General features: G+C 40.4%; 1 protein-coding gene across 2 annotated transcripts in view; it reads right to left on the reverse strand.

Annotated features, from left to right (window-relative positions):
- Positions 1-1,252: 1,252 nt before the first annotated feature.
- The window catches only part of BCAT1 (branched chain amino acid transaminase 1), a 60,224-nt gene continuing 41,465 nt past the window's right edge, over positions 1,253-20,011 (reverse strand). For both annotated transcript variants that reach the window (XM_053978085.1, XM_053978086.1), the window contains 4 exons: positions 15,745-15,830; positions 13,917-14,057; positions 12,668-12,742; positions 1,253-8,682 (listed from right to left, as the gene is read on the reverse strand). In XM_053978085.1, the coding sequence (XP_053834060.1) occupies positions 8,641-8,682; positions 12,668-12,742; positions 13,917-14,057; positions 15,745-15,830 (344 nt within the window). In that variant the 3' untranslated portion in view covers positions 1,253-8,640. The remainder of the gene's footprint in view (positions 8,683-12,667; positions 12,743-13,916; positions 14,058-15,744; positions 15,831-20,011) is intronic.

Genomic DNA, 20,011 nt, shown 5'->3' on the forward strand with positions numbered 1-20,011 from the left:
GCATTTCTGACTGCCTATACTGGAATCCCCAAATTTTTTCTCATGCCCTCTTTATATGAACACTGGTTATTTGCTTTCTGCTTTGCCCTCTCACTGTATTGTTTTAGAACTCTGGGTTTGGTTTTTCTGGTCACATCAACTTTACAAGAGTTTGTATCCTGGATCAAAGTCCTCAGAATTGGTACTCTCCAGCCCCAACAACACAGTGCTGGTGGTGATACTGCAAGTGCTTTACTGGACAGAGCTCTCGCCTGCTACTGAGATGTTTCAAACGGGAGGAAAAACAAAAAGTCTTTTAAAATCTTGCTAAAAGGCACAGGTCAGTCTCTGAAGCCCACTCAGCACCTTGCATGATCAGTCCACAACTTATTACTGCTTGGGAGAGGTGAGGTTTGACAGCTGGGGCTCAAGCTGGAGTTACAGTTAAGAAAGGTTCCCTTAGGATGAAAGGGGGAGAGGCCAAGACACAGGAAAGAAGTCAGATTCTGACATGTTAGGTTCATTCTCCTAGCAGTAATTAGTAACTCTCAGTACTAATCTATCTGCAGCTTCTTTAAAGTGTCCTGTGTCCATGCCAGCTTTCTCTGAAGTCACCAAGAACCAAACCAGGTGGAAAATGTACCCTGATGTTTACTTTACCACAGCATGGATGAATACTACTTTTAATCACAGTATTTCCTTCCCTGGAAAGGGGGAATACATAAAGTTTTTTTTTGTAAATATAGCCACCAGACATGGCAAATGTCAAGATTTTAATGACACTCACTTCCAGTACTTTCCATCTTCAAAAGGCTTCCCACTGGTTAAAATATTTGGGAGTGATGACTGTTCAAAAATGCCCTGTGAAGTAAGTGCTCAAAGTATAAAGCTATTTTCTGGCATTCTTTCCCTTGACTTCATCACCCCAAACCCTTAGAATGGGAGCTGTATTCAATCACTGCCACACAGTCCTGGCATATTAAAAACTGTTTCATGACTACATGGTTAGCAGGTAGGTACTTTTGCTGCTTAATTTGTCCAGCATTTTACTGTGAGTGAGATAACTGGCTCAGCCTCCAGGCTTGGCAGGGTAGGTGCATGTCTGCCACTTCAGCCTTGCTTTGCTGCTCTTACATGCTACACTTCATCCGGGAGATTTTTTTTTCTTTTAATCCAGCCTTCAAGAATTTATTTCAAAGCAGCTCCCATCTATGGGATAATTACACTTAGTTAGCTGTACTCAACACCAATTTCATAACGTGCCACAAACAGGTGCCAATTAAATTCCTTTATTGGAGACAGAAACATTGAATAATTACAGATTTGAGGAGGAAAACTGCAAATAGTATAGACTGTTTCTACTGCCAGCAAAATACAGTTCTTACAGGTTTTACAGACATACAAATATAGTGCTTCTTTCATGCCAGATGGTCGCTACATAACAATGCCATTAGGAGCTCTAAATTGTGCTTCTACAAAACCTTTAGAGAAGAATGAGGTAGAGTTTCCTTTAGTTTATCCAGTACTTTTTCACACATCTGTCCTTTACTGCTTTTATATGCTTCAGATTCTTGTAAAATACCCAGTTCACTTTCAACATTTGAGAAAATAGAGACCCTTCAGAGGTGTTTACTTCTCCCTCCCTAAGTTGCTAATTTCCCACTGCTTATGTGCTACTATTTCAGTAACCACTACTGCACCCTTCTAAATGCCTCAAAGGTCAAGCAGGTGGGGACTTCTGGCTTTCCAACAGATATTGTTTGTAAATAGCTTCAGATGAAACTCTAACTTGTCTCCATCATGGCAAAGAACCTTCTACATTTTGTCTCTCAGTGGCCAATGTGAGTCCAAGCCATCTCCCCGGGAGATAAAGGGAATAGATCCACTCTTTGTGAACATCCTGGACTATGAAATAGTGTTAATGATGTCTTTGTCTCCTACTTGCAGCTCTAGCCAACCACAGGGCTTAACACAAATTATGGGAAGAGAACACATCAGTGACCTTTTAGATGGTATGGAGCATTAGCTGTTTGACCAAATATTCCACTGTTTGATAACACATAAAAGTATGTTGCAGCTTTCAGTGAAGATACAGGGGCCCAGGCTGAAAACATAGGCACAGATGTAGGTGTTTAAGCAAATGAATGAGAGCATTTTTAAATACCAACATCAGCCTCTGATCCTGCTGGATTTCTGGTGTGCCAGGGTGGTGCCTGGGTGGTGCCAGGATGTTGGACTGAACAAGAGTGGCTATGATGTGCTGCTGACCTCCTGCCTCGCTGACCTGATGGGTATTTTCACTCTTGCTCCTGGCATGCCTCTTCCTGACACAGCAGACTTTTCACTCACTGCTCTGGCCTTTGCTGCCAGCACTAAGTGCTTTGTTTAGTACAAGCAGGGTACAGTTATTTCACCCAAAGTGATCACGATTCTAGTGGTGATCAAATCCTAGTGACCAAAGGATTTGGTATACAGGAAGGAGGTGATTACATAACAAATAAGGATGTTTGCTTTCTTCCTATAAGCCACTGCAATATGTTAGTGTAAGACAATAGTTCAGCAGCACTGTATCAGAACTCTAAAATGAAAAACAAAATTTTTATAAAAAGGTGCAAAGTTTAAAAGATTCCATGTTCATACCTCGATCACTTTGATCATAAAAGGACAGAAAATCTTTTTCTGCAGGACACTACTGCCGGAGAAAAGCTTCTGAGCTCCTCTACCTCCCCTTGAAATGACTGCTCTAAGCCTGACAGAATCAAGAACTATACAGAGTTAGTGTTAAGAGAACCAGCTCTTAGAAACTTCCCTAACTCTTACTTAGGAAAACAAGCAATAAGCTTATTTTATGAACTATTCCCTGCATACCTCTTTGGTAAAAACCAAAAATGGCCAGTGCTGGTAAACCAAAATTTGGAACACTAGTCAGATGTTGCACAAAGCTGTCTTCCCTGTTTCTACCTTAACTTTACCCAGCAGGTATTTTAAAGGCTTTAAAATTTTAAATCAAGGTCTTAAATCTTCCCTAAGATCTTCTCATGAATGAAATTTAAGAGACTTTTTTTTTTAAAGCGTGGCATGAAAATGCAGGATTGTGGTAAAAATCAGACATGATAAATTAAAATTTTAAGATAAGCAAAGAGTATAAATTCATGTTCAGAGGGAACCATGCTGTTACTACTGGTGAATATAATTACCATTACTTTTTTTAGTATATTTATGTGTGGTCACCCTTGCTAGTGTGATTAATGAGATTTCTGTTTATCTGAGTTACTAATTCCTAAACTTAATTCCAAATCTATTGACTAATCTTATTTCAAATCTACTTGCTGTTGTAATTTAGTATTGCTCCATATCTGCTAAGTCCCAATGTCCTAATGTACCTGACATGACTGTTCTAGCTCAAGGTAATGGCTAAGTTAGTTCTGTTAGTTTTTTATGGAGCTGGGGATATATCTGCAAGTGTACTATAGATGGCACTCAGATTTTGCACAGTCAAAGAAAATATTCTGGAATTCCTATTAATAAGAATCATGCTCAAAGCAAGGCATGGACAGGAGGACTGCTACAACAGTATTTTTCACCAATGCAATGCCAGTATTCTCATCTGCTCTTATGGCTAAAAAAATACAAATAACTTATTAAGAAGTTTTTGAGCTTAAATGATTTAGGACCGATCAATTATTTTTCCAAATCTTGAGGTTAGAGACAAAATACAGTAAAACACAGGTCTTTCACACCTCCAAATTGGTAAGCATTGCAGTTCAGCAAATTTTTGGTCAAGATGGTTAAAGAGATCTGTCTCTGCTACATGACCAAGTGCACCTCTAAGATAGTCCCATGCTCATGACTTTACATTGAGAGGTGTCATGATTCCTTCAAGCATCACTTTTCTAATAGGATGGCCCAGTCTGAGATGAAGTTCTCTTGTCAAGATCATTCTGTATGTTAATTTTTATATTCTACATTTGTTCCACATTTATGGGTTTATGCAGCAAACTTTGAATGTATTTCTCATTTAAATAACGTTTTTCCCTGCATAACCAAGTTAGTCTATTCTAATGTAATCCTTGAAATACTGGACTTTACATGGCATATTTCTTGTTGCTTAAAAAGCTTTTTCTGGAAAGCTTAATTTGATCTGTAATGAAAGAAGTTTTTAAGCAAAAATTTGGATTAGAGTTAGAAATGGTATAAGTGGCAGTACTACTACTCTGCACTCAGAAAGAGTTTAAGTAACTTGTCCACGGTCACAAAGTCAGTGGCAGTCTGTTCAGGGACTACATGTTCTGGTGGTAAAGCACAATTCTGATCCCTCAACAGCTGGAATATAAAAAACTTCCTTATTTGTTGTTGTTTTTTTTTTTTAACTGTCACTACTGCTAAAAGCAAGAAGAATGCAAATTTGCTTAAACAGTCACTTTTAGATATGAGACAACATTAGAAGGCTGGGGAAGAAAAGGTGCAAGGGAGAGAAAGACAGCAAGGAACAGGGCAACAACTATCTCAGGGCATCATTTACAGCTGCCACCTCTCAGGACATCAGCCTGCCACCAGAACATTAAAACTTACCCTCAGTAGGGTTCATCCCATGGAGGGAAAGGCAGTGTACCACAGTCTGCCAGGCTGTGCCACCAACTCTGGGCACCTCTGTGTTCTATTCCAGAGCAAGGCACAGTGACCAGACAGTTCACACTCAGGAACCTGCTGGGATTATGCAGATTGTTTTGGAGAGGTCATTGAATTCAAGAGGGTTTCTCCTCTAATTAAGCAGCACTGAGATCACTCCCAGCTGTTTTTCTGTCTACCTCTTGGAAGACAGACATTTCAAATAATTTGCACTCCAAATCAAGACTTTCAAGTATCATATTTTTCCAAATTACCATTCTTCACACCTGAGGATAAATAATAAAAATAAGTATACAGGAAAGGACCTATGATATCTCTATGTTGAATTAGGCAAACCCAAACAAGAGGTTATGTACAAAGAGGAGGAGTGGCTGATAACTGCTTTTTGGCTTGAGATAGTTGAACAGGTGTAAACAATGGCTGGGCAGAGAGATCTCACTACCTTGCTTTTGTCCTATCAGTCTTCCCCTCTATACCCCAGAAAAATCATGTGTGTTTTGCCCTGCTATGGACTGAACAAGTTATCTACCCTAGGAACCTTCATCAACATCCTCACCTGGGTCTGTCCCTGCCAATTCTCAATGAATTTGCCCTCACTGCTGTTAACAATCTGGTTAAGTAATGCCAGTTGCTGAAGCTTATCATAATTCTTGGCACCAGAACAGCTTGTATGAAATGCTAGTTTCATGAAAATTCTCTTATTTGAAGGACTTTTTTCCTAGTCATGAATCACGCTAACTAAACTGAAAATTAAGGACATGCTCAATACTGAAAATAATAATCAAAAGGATGGAGAAGAAAGAACATATGAAAATTAGATTTCATTATTATAATTTTAAAGTACCAGTGTTTGTAAAACATAAGCATGTGAAAGGCTGAATCTCATTTGATCAACCCAATTAAACATTAAATAATTGCAGCCAATTATGCAAATATCACACAACAATATTAATTTGTTGATCTTTTTTGAACAGTTTCAAATTTTCCTAATGTTAGACTATCTTATGTCTTAAATGATCAATTACCAGAACCATAACTAAGTGATGAAGAATGGATAATTGCCTAGTTATGATGTACCATACTCTTTCTATGTAAATCTGTTGCAATTAAACAAATAGGGCACATGGAGAAAAGATGTGCAGATGTTCTTTTACAATCTGTTACTAGCTCAGGGAATACCACAGTTCCCTCCTAAATTTTACAAGTGAAAACAAGGAGAATGCAATATCAAGTACTGATTGTTAATTACACATGCTATTCCTTTCCTTTGGTTAATGGGATAAAATGCACTGCCAGAATTCAGAGTAGGACAGCATACAACATCAGAAGAATTTCCTGTACTATACTGACCTGTCAGCTCTCTTATTTAGGTTTCAAAGTTTAAAATCTAAAACCTATTCCCCTGGATTCCACTTGGAAACAAGCATGGCCTTGAGTTGACACAGACAGAGCAAGGCAATTAAGAAAGAAGTTAAAGACAACAATGAACATACACACGTTCCACGTTTTCATTCTTCCCTGGGAGAAAAGACCACTCATTTCTGTGTGTCACTGCACTATCAACTCTCCTCATTTTGAAGCCTCCATCATCAGAAAAAAGAGAGGTTTCTCTCTGGTCAGTGCAGGAAACAGTGCAAAACACAACAACAACAAATGAAAGCACCTGGTTCCTTCATATTAAATTACTTGCAACCAATTTAAGAAAGGTTTTACACAACTTTCAGGTTAACTGTTCAGTAAAATAATTCTTCTAACTGGTCCTTGTTCATTCTGCCTAGTAAATATATTGCTGCTGGTATACTGAGGCCTTCGTGGGGATTTTTTGATATATGGTATCATTTATCAACTCTGTCAAAGCTGAAATGATCAGGTATTGCACAACCACTTTGCCATGCATCTGAAGTTAGATATTTTCTCTTTTCCATTTGCTGCTAAAACAAAGATGAACTTAAGGGAAAGAATAGATTGTTCAGTACCAGTAAGCCACACATGGTTGCTCATTACATCATCTTTAGAGAGCTCCACGCCACACTCGGGTTAAAGGCACTCTTTAATTTTGATACTGGCCTCGTTGGATAAAATTCTCTACCCCATGTTACACCTTGACATATTCCCCATGTTTATTTTTCCAGCCATCTAATTAAATAAAAGGAAAGACTACTAATTAAATAAAAGGAAAGACTACCAGCAGCTTATAACACATAGTAGGATACTGAACAAAGACCAACACAAGATACAGATTCAAATGGTCACAACACTGTGGCTACTGTGAGTGAAACATTTTGTGCTTGCAGTTGTAGACTAAAGAAAAAATTATCCATCGATTTTTAACGATAGTTACATTGTCAGAGAGAACCTTCAACTGTTCTCCATTAAAAGATCAGACTAGACTGCAGTCAAAGACAGGAAAAATCATGATCTGAGGGAGCAGAAGAAAATGATGGCTAAGGAGGGGTCTTCAAAATGTGACCAAAAATGAACAGGAAGCCATAAGGCTGCTCTTCATCATCTGCATAAGGCATGGATGGTCCACTAGAAATTATATTTTGCCTTTTTAAACTATATTAACAAATGCCAGTAACTACAAAGGTCTTATTAAGCATGGGAGAGATACTGTTGGTCTCACAAAAATTAAAGTGCTAAATGTTTCCCTTAATACTGGTGCATCTCTACTGCAAACTAGAACAAGAAATGTTTCACTTTTACTTCTTATAGGACTCCAATAAAATGTCAATAAAGTTCCACCAGTTTTATACTGAAGTAGCACTTTGGAACATTGATACAGAATACAGTTATCCTTTTTGGCAAGAGGTATCTTAAAGCTGTTCAACAAAGCTGTGTGCAGAAGGAGAAAGCTAATAAATATTGCAGGATGGTCGTTGGTGAACATTTGCAGAAGTTACTACCCCAGCTATGGGCTACATGCTCTGTATTGCTTCCAAAGAATCAAGACTGCATGTGAGAAAGCAGCATTCCATGAATTATCTGCTTAACCAGAATGCAATCAGGGTTTGAATGCAAACCTCTTTCCTTCTAGACATTTTCTGTTGACAACACTGCTTGTTCCTTAACAGGAAGGCCCTTCTACAGAACACGTGTCAATGGAGGCTGGATACAGCAAGTATGTGAAAGAGACAAGGAAAACATTTTTTCTCATCTAAATTATGTGAGTGGATGATGGAAGAAACTCCTCAATCCAAAGCTTTGGTTGCTGTGAAGAATGGTTCAATTTTCACAGCCAAAGTTGTCTAATTTCACTTTCTAGACACTCACCTGCAAGGCAACAGTGTGTGTTGTCCATTTTGGCTCTGCAGAGCCCAGCTCTGCTAGGCTAAAGGGGAATTCTCATCTCAGCAGGGCCTGCCACAGCCTCTTAAATCATGTCTAGAAGGATGTACTCAACTCTTAGAGAGGAATACACTGCCCAAGCAGCCACTGCAAATCTCCACAGAGGGGAGGGCAATAGGCCAGCAGGGACCATCTTGCAGGCTAGACTGACTCAGAGAATTTTGGGCTAAAGGCCAGAGTTATTGGACAGAGTATGAGGGCATCTACTAGGCTATGCAAACTCAGGAATCTCCCATACAAGTAGAGCATGAAGGAACAGAGTGTATGGCTAAGTTTGTTTTCCAAACACAGAGCAAAAGGCAGAATAATGTCAACAGAACCCCGTGGGCAGCTAACAGGCAACATCCTCACGTGACACATGTTCTGTTGGTGGTGGCAGTAAACAAACCAAACTGAAGAGCAGCTGAAAAGCATTTACAAGTTTTCAGAGTGTATATAAGGAGGCACTAAGAAAACCATTGGGAAGGTTCTACTGCTAACATTTAGCACCTCTACCAAGAAGACAGGCTTCTACCAAGAGGATTACAGTAGAAATCAAAATGATTGTGTTCACGTTTGCCAGATTGTGGAAACAATCATCCTGGGGAGCAAATTGATACTGGGACTATGCTATGCACTGGCAGTTAGAGAATTTGTCATTGTTCAGATGTCAGGTCTGTCTGGAGGATGTGAACTCTGCCATCTTCATGACACCAGCACTGCCCAGTCGCTGTCTTCTCTTCCATACTGAAACAAAGCAAAAAAAAAAAAATTAAGTTTAAGAATAAAAGTTAAAAGAATCAGTGTACGTTTTTGATAACTTCTTAGGTTTCTATCCTCAGAAATGTTCATTTTCACTGCTCTGATAGTAGTTTACACTATTTTTTATACCTTTACTCGCCTTTGATTTGGGCACAGACTAAAGATAGCTTGCTTTACCCATATTACAATAGCTGCTTTAGGAAGAAGCAGTGCTGATCCTCATTACAGATGACACAGAACAGTCCTGCTTCACTTCCATCAGTTTAATGCAGTTACTCCCCGAGGCCTGCTCACTAATTCACTCATAAGTATGCCCCTGCTCAAGCTCCAATAAACAAACACATTTCATTTTATTTCTTTTTATTGTCAAGGTGGCTTTTTATTACAACATTCTGATTGAATGTGAAATAAAACCATCACAAATACCACAGAATACAATTAGGGAGAATTGTAATCCAAAATAAAACAAGTTGTCTTTCCGTACACAAACGAATGGGATCACCAAGCAGAAATGAAGGCAACCTATGGCATACAGCCATATCCACTTCCAGGGGAGGATTCAGCCCCAAGGCAGCACTTTGGATAGCTAGACTGGTTCCATGTTCTAAAGCTCTGTCAGAAGCCCTGTAAACAATGCTCCAGAGAGACCCCAAAACACACACAGGGCTCAAGTAGGTAAATAATTCAGAGGTGGAGAGACAGCAGCAGATGGGAGTCCTTTCCCTTACAGTGTTATACTCAGGGAGCTTGAAAACACCTTCGACCAAGAAATGAAAACTGATTTTAGAGGCTTTATGCAGGCTGAAAAGTTCACTTAATTTCTCCAGAGTGGAGAAAGTTCCTTCAATACAGGTTCTGCATCAGCAGGAAAAGAGATAACAGGTCACTAAAGCAGGGAAAAGACAGCAGCTCCAAATCAGGATGAGCCAGAAGAAACACACTTCTAGATCCACAAAGGATTGGTGTTTAGTGGGTTTGTGTTTTACTCTTTACTCCATCAGGCAAGGCCTCTAACTGACCTTCGTAATTATCACATCTACTTCTTCTTTTCATTATTAATTCTGCTGCTCCTGTTCTGCAGTTGCAGTTATTTGTAAATTTTGTTATCTTTAGGCAGTAGTATCATCTGATGCTCTGATACAAATATTGTTGCAAGACCAGTCTGAGTTGCCATTTGACTAGAGTTTGCACCTGCTTCCAGAATTAAAAGAGGAAGGTAGCTGCAATACCACAATGAAAATAATTTCCTTCTGCAAATAAAAGCAGATTTAGCTTCCATTTTTAATTCTGTCAAGGGCTTCGTGATCTCAGGCTAGTCAATCTGGTCCCTCTTTCACTGTCCATCACAGCCAGGTCATTCTTAGTAAAAATTAACACATACTGGTCCTTTCCTGGTTGTTTTTCACTGCCCAGAGAAAGAAAAGGAGTTTGATTAAATGTCTCTTCTCTGCTGTCTTGCCTGCAGTGTTTAAATGCATTTAATAACATGTAGTATAAGAGTGTATCTTATTTTCTATCCATTGCTTCCAAGCTGCAGCTCAATCCATGTCTAAAAGGGCACAGCAAAAGCTTGTTTATTCTCAAAGCATGGATGCAAACCCACAGAAACATGAGTGGTATTCCCAGAGAAAAGAACCTCATGCCTAAATCTTCCAACTCCAGCAGCTATGGAAGAGTGTACTATCACTGAGTCATTCATAAGCACACTATTAATTTATATAATGTATGTTCTTTAATTTGAAGTCTTTATCAGCCTTTAGTAATCATGATATCTAATCAGTGATAGGAAGGGAAATGTGTATTGCAGTGCCACCACTGTCTCTTTAAACTGGCATGAGAAATTGAATCAGTTCTGCCCATGAGGTTCTAATTTGTCACTGCAGCTCTGGTTCCACTGAACAGCTGCTCACATCTAAAGACTTCCCACTGAACATGGCAGACTTGCAAGAGAGCAGCATGAAAACAGACTTGGAAACACAACAATGAAGAGAATATGAAAATAATAAAAGCAGCACTCTGTACACGAGGGAAATGGTATAATGACAGTGGATACGAAGCCTGCACCTTCTGGTCACAGGTTCACATGCAGAACATGGTGGTGCTGAGAATTTCTACGTTTTTACAAATTCCCATGGTTCAACATGAAATAGATACACTGCCCCAGTTCAGGCAGCAGAACAGCACAGAGGCCAAAGCTGTGTTTGACTGCTATTTCTATTGCACTTTATTCCTCAAAACTGAAAGATTCTTTGGAATTACAGCCTCAGATTGTCCAAATGATATGACAATAATCCAGTGATAATACAGAGATCTGTTATTTTTTTCTCCTGGTAGAGAATATAGAAGATCTTGATCAAAGATTCTCCTTTGACATTTTAAGGTTATTATGTAGTCCACTTTTTGTGTTGCAGCATTGTTTTCTGTGCAACATCGTGGGGTCCTTCTGGATATGAGCCCATCTCTCCACAGATAGAAAGGTGTAGAAGCACAACCAGCAACCACTGATTGACTCTTAATGGGGAAGCAACTACCAATCTCTTTAAAATCAATGATTTTAAAAATGGTTTTCAATTATTATGTCTTCTAACTCTCCTGATTTTTTAAAGAAGGAAGAGAATCCGGAATCAAGCATATACTTAACAGTCCAGCATTTTCCAGGAGTAACAAAATTACTCCTGGCATGTAACAGATGAACACAGACTACGTACACAGCTGAAAGGTGAAAAGGTCCACATCAATAGGCAAGTAAAGTGAAAAGGTCCCAGAAAAGTAATGTTTAGTAACAATCCACACACTTTTTCAGCCTCCTCCTGAGCCTTGGCTGGTGGTGGAACACCAGGGTGATAAGGCAAGAAGCAGTAGGCAGGAACTGATGCCCAGGAAGTTCCACCTGAACATGAGGTAGAACTTCTTTATCGTGCAGTGACTGAGCACTGGACAGGTTGTCCAGAGAGGGTGTGCAGTCTCCCTCACTGGAGATATTCCAAAACTGTCTGGACACACTGCTGGGCCATGTGCTCTGGGATGACCCTGCTTGAGCTGGGACCAGATGACCACTATGGGCCCTTCCAGCCTGACCCTTCTGACACTCTGTGATCAGGGAGGGCATGGAAGGACCCCTCAGGGGAAAAGCTGGATATCTTTGTCTTACACTGCTCACTGTCTCAAGGGAGAAAGACACAGATCACAGGATTACTGGCAGGAACATAAAAATTTTAGTGGCAAATCTAAGAACACTTGGCGCCAAAAATGTAGAACGGAAACCATCCATTTGAAGAAATCCTGGCAATACTGCCAAGCAACTGCTATCAGATCTTAAATAAAGGGGGCTTTGCAAAGGCCCTTCTCCTACCCCCAAACCCCCCACACCATAAACTACACTAAAAAAGGGAAAAAACCCAGGCAACTTTAATAAGAAGGGCCAGCACCTGCTGCTCATTGACTTTACCTGAAATGGTTCCTATGCCCAGACATGGAGATAAAGCACAGATTCCAAACAGACTTTGATATTAGCACATGACAGAGGAGGGAACTCCTTTAAGAATGAGAAGTGACCGTGTGATTGGAAAGATAATGAGAAATGGAAATGGTGATCAGCTGGCTGTGCCCAGTGAGTGTTTAATTGCCTTATTGATTAACCTGTACTCATTTGTGATTGTGGTTAAGATGCTTCATAATCCTGTCTTTTTCCCTTAAAAAGCAACCTCTAACAACACTATTAGATTTCACTGATTATAGTAGTATCTTGCTACTCTTATCCACCTTCCAAGATGAGTAAGGGAAAATTATACTATACTTCATCTCTACCATACTTTCTCAAGGAAAGAAAATTGGCAGAATAATCACACTAGACAAAAGGGTCTACATTACTATATAATGCCATCTATACCATCACTACAAAAATATTGTTTTCCACTCCTTTCAAATGTTCACCTTTTATTATTTTACCTGGTTATAGAAAACACCTTACCTGGATATCACTTAGCTTATTCAGGAAACGGGTTGTTAACTCAGGCCCATTCTCCATAGTTGGGATGTGCAAGTGCTGTCATGGAATAAAGGAGAGGGAGAAGGGGAGAGAAAGAGAATAACATGTAATAATAGCTTTACATATATATGAATACGTTATGGTTGCCAAAATTTTTAATAAATATTTATCATGCTGGCTAGCCTTCCTTATGAGAAGGAAAGGGTGGTTAGTTTTGGGGTTTTTATTGGGTTTTTGGTTGGTCAGTTGGTTTTTTTAAACAGGAGGGTGTTGCTAAGCCAGTGAAAACTTAGAGAGTTAAACTGTTATGCTCCAGTTCAATAAAGGCTAATCTAAGCCTTTCAAGAGATCTGTCCGAAATGGAGGGAATACTGTGCAAGCAAGAGTAGTAACATTATATACAATATTTCATTTCAAAGTATATTGTGTAGAAACACAACACTTATATTTACAGTACTTCTCACTCAGCACCTCAAAGTCTCATATTATCTTAGCATCAGGCAATATCAATACATTTATTTTATTTTATTTTATTTTATTTTATTTTATTTTATTCATTCAGGAAGTATCACCTAACAGACATTTATTGTACTTATCATGTTTAGTGGACAAAGCACAACCCTTTATGCAGCTGCACTACCCCCTAGTCCTCTGAACTAACTTTGTGCTGACTAAATAGCATCAAATCAGCTTTAACAGTCTGAATGCCTGGGGAATTCCACCTGTGCAGGAGAAATCTCTCATATGGTGAACAGTGGGTGAAAGCAGCTGTGCACTGTCTTGAAACAGCTCTTCCACCAGAGCTGAGATCCCTGCAATGAGGAGGGAACAAGAGAGGAACTTGAGAAGGAAGGACAGCAGTGGTTCAGAAATTTGGTTCCCTGTAAAAGTCTTTTCTCTCCTCACCCTTCCCAGGCATCTTAGCAAAAAATACTGAATAAAAGAAATGTGGAAGAATTATTCTTCTACATTTGCAAACAGGCTGGGAACTGTTTTTTTCATTCACCTTCTCAGAACTTGAGATTTTATATTTTCAGCTATTGGGAAAAACCCCAGATGACAGAAGTTCCCTTCTGACAACCAGTAACTCACTTGGAAAGCAACACACTGACACTGTTCATCTTTCCAGGCAGTGCACCTTTTCTACCTCCCTTGGCTTCAGTTGCAATTAACTGTGATAAAATTCAGAAGAAAGAAGGAAAGGGGTAAAAAGAAAGAGACATTTCCTTACCTTGCCCTTATATAAAATTTTAGAGATGGGACATACAATGCAAGCTGTTCCAGCACCAAACATCTCCTTTACTCTGCTCTTTTCCAAGGCAGCTGTCAGGTCACTCATGGTGATATATCGCTCAGACACTTTGAATTCTCCCTGCACAAGAAGCAGCAACCATAAAAATTGTAAAAAGTTTAAAAACATTACTGGTTTTGTTTTCTACACAGAAACATTTCCAATAGGACTTTTAGCCTAGTGACAGTAAGTCACGTTTTGACTCTGATCTTGTGATCTTTTCAAACGTGCCAGTATCACACAAGATAGATTTTCATCAGAAGAATGCTCTACAAAGATGCCAGTGGTTTGCCAGATGCAATGCTGATGATTAAGTGGCACTTCCCTCTGTTTTGGTGCAGAGTATCAGTATCACATTAGGGAATAACAAAGAAGAAATGTTCAATTGTTATGGGACACTGGATCTCTGTACTCATGGTCTGTAGCATGTTAGTGTTTGTCCAAAAATTACACAATTATATCAAGAGAGCCTCTGCATCCCACTCTCAGACGATTCATAAGCAAGATACATTCTGTTGATTAATTTCACCTGCCAGGCCAATTTATGTGATCTATTTTTTTAATCCCTAGTGAAACATTCCACTGTAGCCTGCACACAGCTGTCACATACAAAAATTAAGTGTACTGCAGGTATGAGTAAAGCCATTTGCACTGCAGTCTTAATACTGGAAGTGTTTTACCTTCTACAAGAGTTGAAGAATGCACAGGAATTAACTGAAGGGATGTGTTTCAAGAAAAAAATAAACATCAGACTTTGAAATTTTTATTTCAAGTACGTGTTATTCCTGTTAACCCACTCTAAGCATAATCCCAGCCAAATCCAGGAGACAGGATACTGGGCTTGATGAGCCTTTGGCTGTGTAGCATCCTTACCCAGACTGCAATCAAACCTTTGAATACAGCAAAGCAGAGTTTGCTGCATCTCAAGGTATGATCTAGTCTCAAGTGTGCAAATAAGCTCTTGGATTGCTGCACTACAGAACAGGAACAGGAACCAGACAGATGACTTCAAGACTGTGGCTGGGCAGGCTGCATGCTTATTAGCAGAAACAAGGTTGGAAGCATGAGAACTAAATGCAGAAATAATGAGCTGATGACTGAAGGGTAGCTGTGGTCATGCACAGTAATTCTTTGTTTCCTTGCTCTAAGTTGCTGGTACCAGTGGATTTAATGAGAATTTTCATGTTAAATACTGCATGGAGCTACTTTAACAAGCTTGGTATTGTTCTGTGTGACAGGTGTGGGTATTCTGGTGATGTTCCTGAGAATCCCTGCATTAGCACACCCTGAGCTCCCATTAGCTTAAAGGGACTGAGTGCACACTCAGCAAGTTTTGTCAGCGCCACCAAGCTGTGTGGTGGGGTGACAGGCTGAAAGGCAGAGGTGACATCCAGGGCACCTTGAAAGCAGGGTTTCTGACAGGCTGGACACAGCTCTGGGCAATCACATCTAATGGAAGATGCCCCTACTCACTGCAGGAAGGCTGGAATAGATGGCCTTTAAAGGTCCTTTCCAAGGCCAGGCTGGATGGGCTCTGAGCAGCATGGGACAGTGGAAGGTGGCTCTGCCCATGGCAGGGGGCTGGAATGAGATGAACTTTAAGGTCCCCTCCAACCCAGGCCTTTGTATGATGCTAGGAAGCCAGACTGGTCTATGATCATATGATTTAACCAAATCAGTTGAACTTTAGGATACTGAGCACCAGAAATGTTTACTTCTGCTGAAGTTATAACATGACAGTTGAAACCATTACTGCCAAAACACTCACCCAGTCGCGTGCCAGATCCAAAATGCTTTGCCTTGTCACTCCTGGAAGGATGATGCCATCTAAAGGTGGCGTTGCCAGTTCATTTTCTGCCAAACAAAAAAGCATTGGTTGAAAAACAAAGAAAGAAACAAACAAACAAAAGTTGACTTATGCTACACCAAACACATGGGTCCCTTACAACTCAGGATATTCCATGATTCTGTGGCATCAAAAACAATCTCCACCCTGTAAGATGCAACATTTATCAGAGTTCTCCAAGAACACAAACAGATACTCAATTCAAGTAAGTTGTTGTTGAGCGTTTTTATATTAACCTTTTATTATAACCTTTAGATATTAATGTATTAAATATGTTTCTTCCCCACCTTTTGGGCAGGGAAGAAACATATTTAATACATGAATATACACATGCCTAATGCCTTGTAGGTGGTTTTATTCCTCAGTACATTCTATGCATAACTGTGTAACTGCACTGTGTTTCCACTGCAAACCATGAAATGGTTCAGTCTCCAGAATCACAAAAGAAAGGCAGAGGGAAAGTCATGCCTAAAAATCCCAGGGCACATCACAACTCTCCCTGAAATGTTTTACTTAATTCAGGAAAAGAGGATTTAGCATATCCATTTCACAGGAGCTATATGCAACATTTACCAAAAATTTTGAAGTTCATTTAATGAACCAGCAAAGCAGTGGAAATTTTGCCAACCCTCCTTGGGAGGAGACTTCTTAATGATCCTTTGTTGTAGTCCAGACACCCTTTTGCTGTGCTCATTTTCTACTTACAATATTAGAGCAATCCTAAGAAAAATCCAACAACAATTATTCAAGTTGTTCAGCTGGTTTGGTTTGTTAGCTAGTGTTTCTTGTTTGCTTTTGAAAAAGAGCAGTAGATAAACGTTCATCTAACAAAACTAATGAAATGGCAGATAAATGGTAAACAATAAACACTTGGTTAAAGAATCCATGCTCGGTAAATACTTAAAACACAGGTTTGTATATAGACTTTGTTCTTCCATGTCATCTCTGCAGCAGTCAGAGTTAATCTTTTTCATTTTAAGCCATCATTTATCATTATATATCATTTGTTCTTCCATGTCATCTCTGCAGCAGTCAGAGTTAATCTTTTTCATTTTAAGCCATACTGTACTCACTGGTTTCTATTATCAGAGAAGATTGACCTTTTACTCTTTTCAGACAGATGCTTTTAAGACAGTCTCAAATTTGCACGAGAAGTCAAGACATCCAGAGTCTTTCAGTAGTACTCTTCATATTTTTTCCTAACCATTTTATTTCTCTACTTATAATCCTTTTTCTTTCTTTACCTTATAATGATACTATCCCTGCTCAATAAATCCACAAACCATTAAGAGTTTTGTTTATTTTTTACCTAGGTGACGTAAAAAACCCAATAAAAACCTGGATATATATACATTATGTCCCCTTTCTCCCTGGCTGCAAAAGGATCACTGAATCTAGGCCTGACTGAACCTTTCTCAAAGGAGAACTTCTCATTAGAATATTTCTACAAATCCTGTGAATACTTGCAGCTGGGTAGAAGAGAGAAACATGATGTTTGTCCTTGGTGTGTGGGAGCAGGTTGACCTCAGCTGCTCAGTACTGTTTTCAGCACTCAAGAAGATATTTCTGTGCACAAACACTGCCTGCCAGCTCTGGACTGAGAATATCCTGGGCTCCCCCACTCTGCAAGAGGGGGCACTGGGAGTTGGGACGGGATAGGGGACGTGAAGGATAAATTCATTGAATGTGCTACTCACTGTCCACTCTCTCAGGAAAGAATCTGTTACTTTCTAAAGCAGCCAGCCCTCGATTTATTAATTTGGACTCTCCTACCAGTGCTTCCATATTCCTCTTGCGAGGATCTATACACATATCAGTAATAGGTGTAAACTGCCATACCAAAATGTATAGAAATGTTGCCCTAGAACAGGCTGTATGTTCTGCTCTGGTTTGACTAGCCCACAGTGTCATTCCTCAACCTATCCCAGACTTCTAATTCCATCAGCCCTTGTTGCATCCTGGGATTGGGTTTTAGGGGTTCTTATTTGTGTTAGCTAGCCGAGTCCTGTGTACCACCGCGCTTCCCCTGTGTATTCCTCCCTCTGTGTTTTCTGGCCCCAAGCTGCCTGCCGTTGGGCTTTCCCCCCTGCCACTCCTGTGACCACTCCCCCATCTGGCCCCAGGAACCCCTCCGTGTCCGCCGCCCCATCCCCACGATCCCACTCAGCCTGAGGCTCGGTGTCCGCCCCTGTGGTTCCCTGGTTGGTCGCTGTCCTACGTCATCATTGAGGCACCTGCACAGATTGGGGGGCAGCATCTGCCCTCCCTATCACATCCCCTATATCATCCCCCTCCCTCCCGGGTCCCGGCGCCATTTCCCCCACGTGGAGTGGGAAGCGCGGGTCGCTACCCCCCCCACCGCAGCTCTCCACGACAATAAAGCCTTCCTGCTTTCCTTGTGGGTGATTTGGACATTCCTTCCCTCTTTGCCTTGGACCCTCGCGCTGGCAACAGAACCCGGCAGACCCTGACCTGCGTGCTGGTGCCAGCGGCACACGGGAGAGAAGCGGCGGACCCGGGCGTCCGGGGGGAGGCGGCGCCGAAGGGCGCCGGAGCTGCTCTGGACCTGGGAGAAAGAGTGCGATGCCGCAAGCCCTCTCTTCTTTCTCATACAGTCAGGAATAACAGCATTCCCTTTTTGGAGTCTGTCTAGCATCACTGCTATTTGTGATGCATGTCTGGTCCTAATTCTGGCACAACTATCACAAGGAGAAGACTTTAAAACTTTCCATGAGCCACAGGGCTCACCTGATTCTAAACACTGAAAACCTGATATTCTGCATTTGTGATGCAGTCACAATTTAATACACTCCTTTCGCTAACAGAAAACTTCAGATACCGTGGACTTTGACACCAAAGATTGTGATTACACTTCTCTGTCTGTTGATGTTGCCACAGATCTTGCCCAGGACCTTTTTAAGCTCAATAACATATACTAATTGATTTGAGATGGTTTGAAAAGGTGCCAGGCCAAACCAGCTGTCAAACAGCACTGAGCAGACAGGACATGAAAGTCTCAAAATGTTCCAAGCAGGCTGCTCTGTAGGATTTTGTCAAGTGTACATATGATGCCTACCAGCCTGGGGCCACCCAGGGAACATCTGCTCCCCTGGTATCCGGCAGAGATGATAACACTATCCATCCAACATGGCATTCCAAAAGCTCATCCTCTCTGTGAACTGATGCCAAACCAGGCTCCATATGACATCAGTGTGTCCATCTCCCAAAAAACAGACTGTGAGCTCACAGACTCCACTTGCCTTCTGAATTATTTTGATGGGCTTAAAATATATAGCTGCAAAAAGCAGGAGCAGAGCATTTGAGGGAAAATGAGAGTGTTTCTCTTCAGCTGATTCCTATTATAGCTCTACTAGCAGTACTGCCTGCCCAGTGTCCTGTTAAACCTGCTATAGGCTTGCTCTAACAACAGAATTCCATCAGAGTGTTTAAAGGGGTTTTTCAAGCGAGGTCTTCCATGTTACACAACTTCAGCTTTTAAACACCTGTGCTTATGAACACAGAGCAGGTAAGATTGCACTCCTGGGATGCCTTCAGGACTAGTCACGCTGTAACAATGATGAGAAATTCACCCAAATATATATTTTAGCAAAGTGATACATTCCAAGTGAACTTCAGGATCAAGGAGAACCCAGAAAACCCCGTTTTCACTGATATTAACAGCTTCTACCAGTTTGTCCTGGGTCTTTGTCCTTACTTCCCTCAGGCTTTTCTTTAACTCTTCCCTCGTGCAATCACTGCATTTGTCTGTCTGTTAATTTGATTTCCTCGATTACTTTTTCATCCTTTGCTTTGTCTGCCACCTCATTCATTTGCTGCTCTCCCCTCCACTCTATTACTGGGGCTTTCTACTAGAACAGAAGCTACAATCCTGATTTCGTTAGTACTGTAATTGTACAAGACATTTCTGTGGCACAACTAATATTCCAACTACAGAATATTTAGCAAACTTGCCTTAAATTTCACCTGATTGTTCCAGAGACTCTTTTAACAGATTTACTTTTTAATTTATTAAATTTTGAAGTGGGGACTATTAATCACCATTTCAATAGCAGCACACAAATACTAAATAATTCCTGAATACTATTCACAATGCCTTAACATTAAAGACAGAAGTAGAGCCCAAACGGTTGCAAATCATTTTGAAGAAATGGAATTTTTCAAAACTGCA

The sequence above is a fragment of the Vidua macroura genome, chromosome 5 (assembly GCF_024509145.1).
Source record: "Vidua macroura isolate BioBank_ID:100142 chromosome 5, ASM2450914v1, whole genome shotgun sequence".
In the NCBI taxonomy this organism is placed as follows: Eukaryota; Metazoa; Chordata; class Aves; order Passeriformes; family Viduidae; genus Vidua; species Vidua macroura.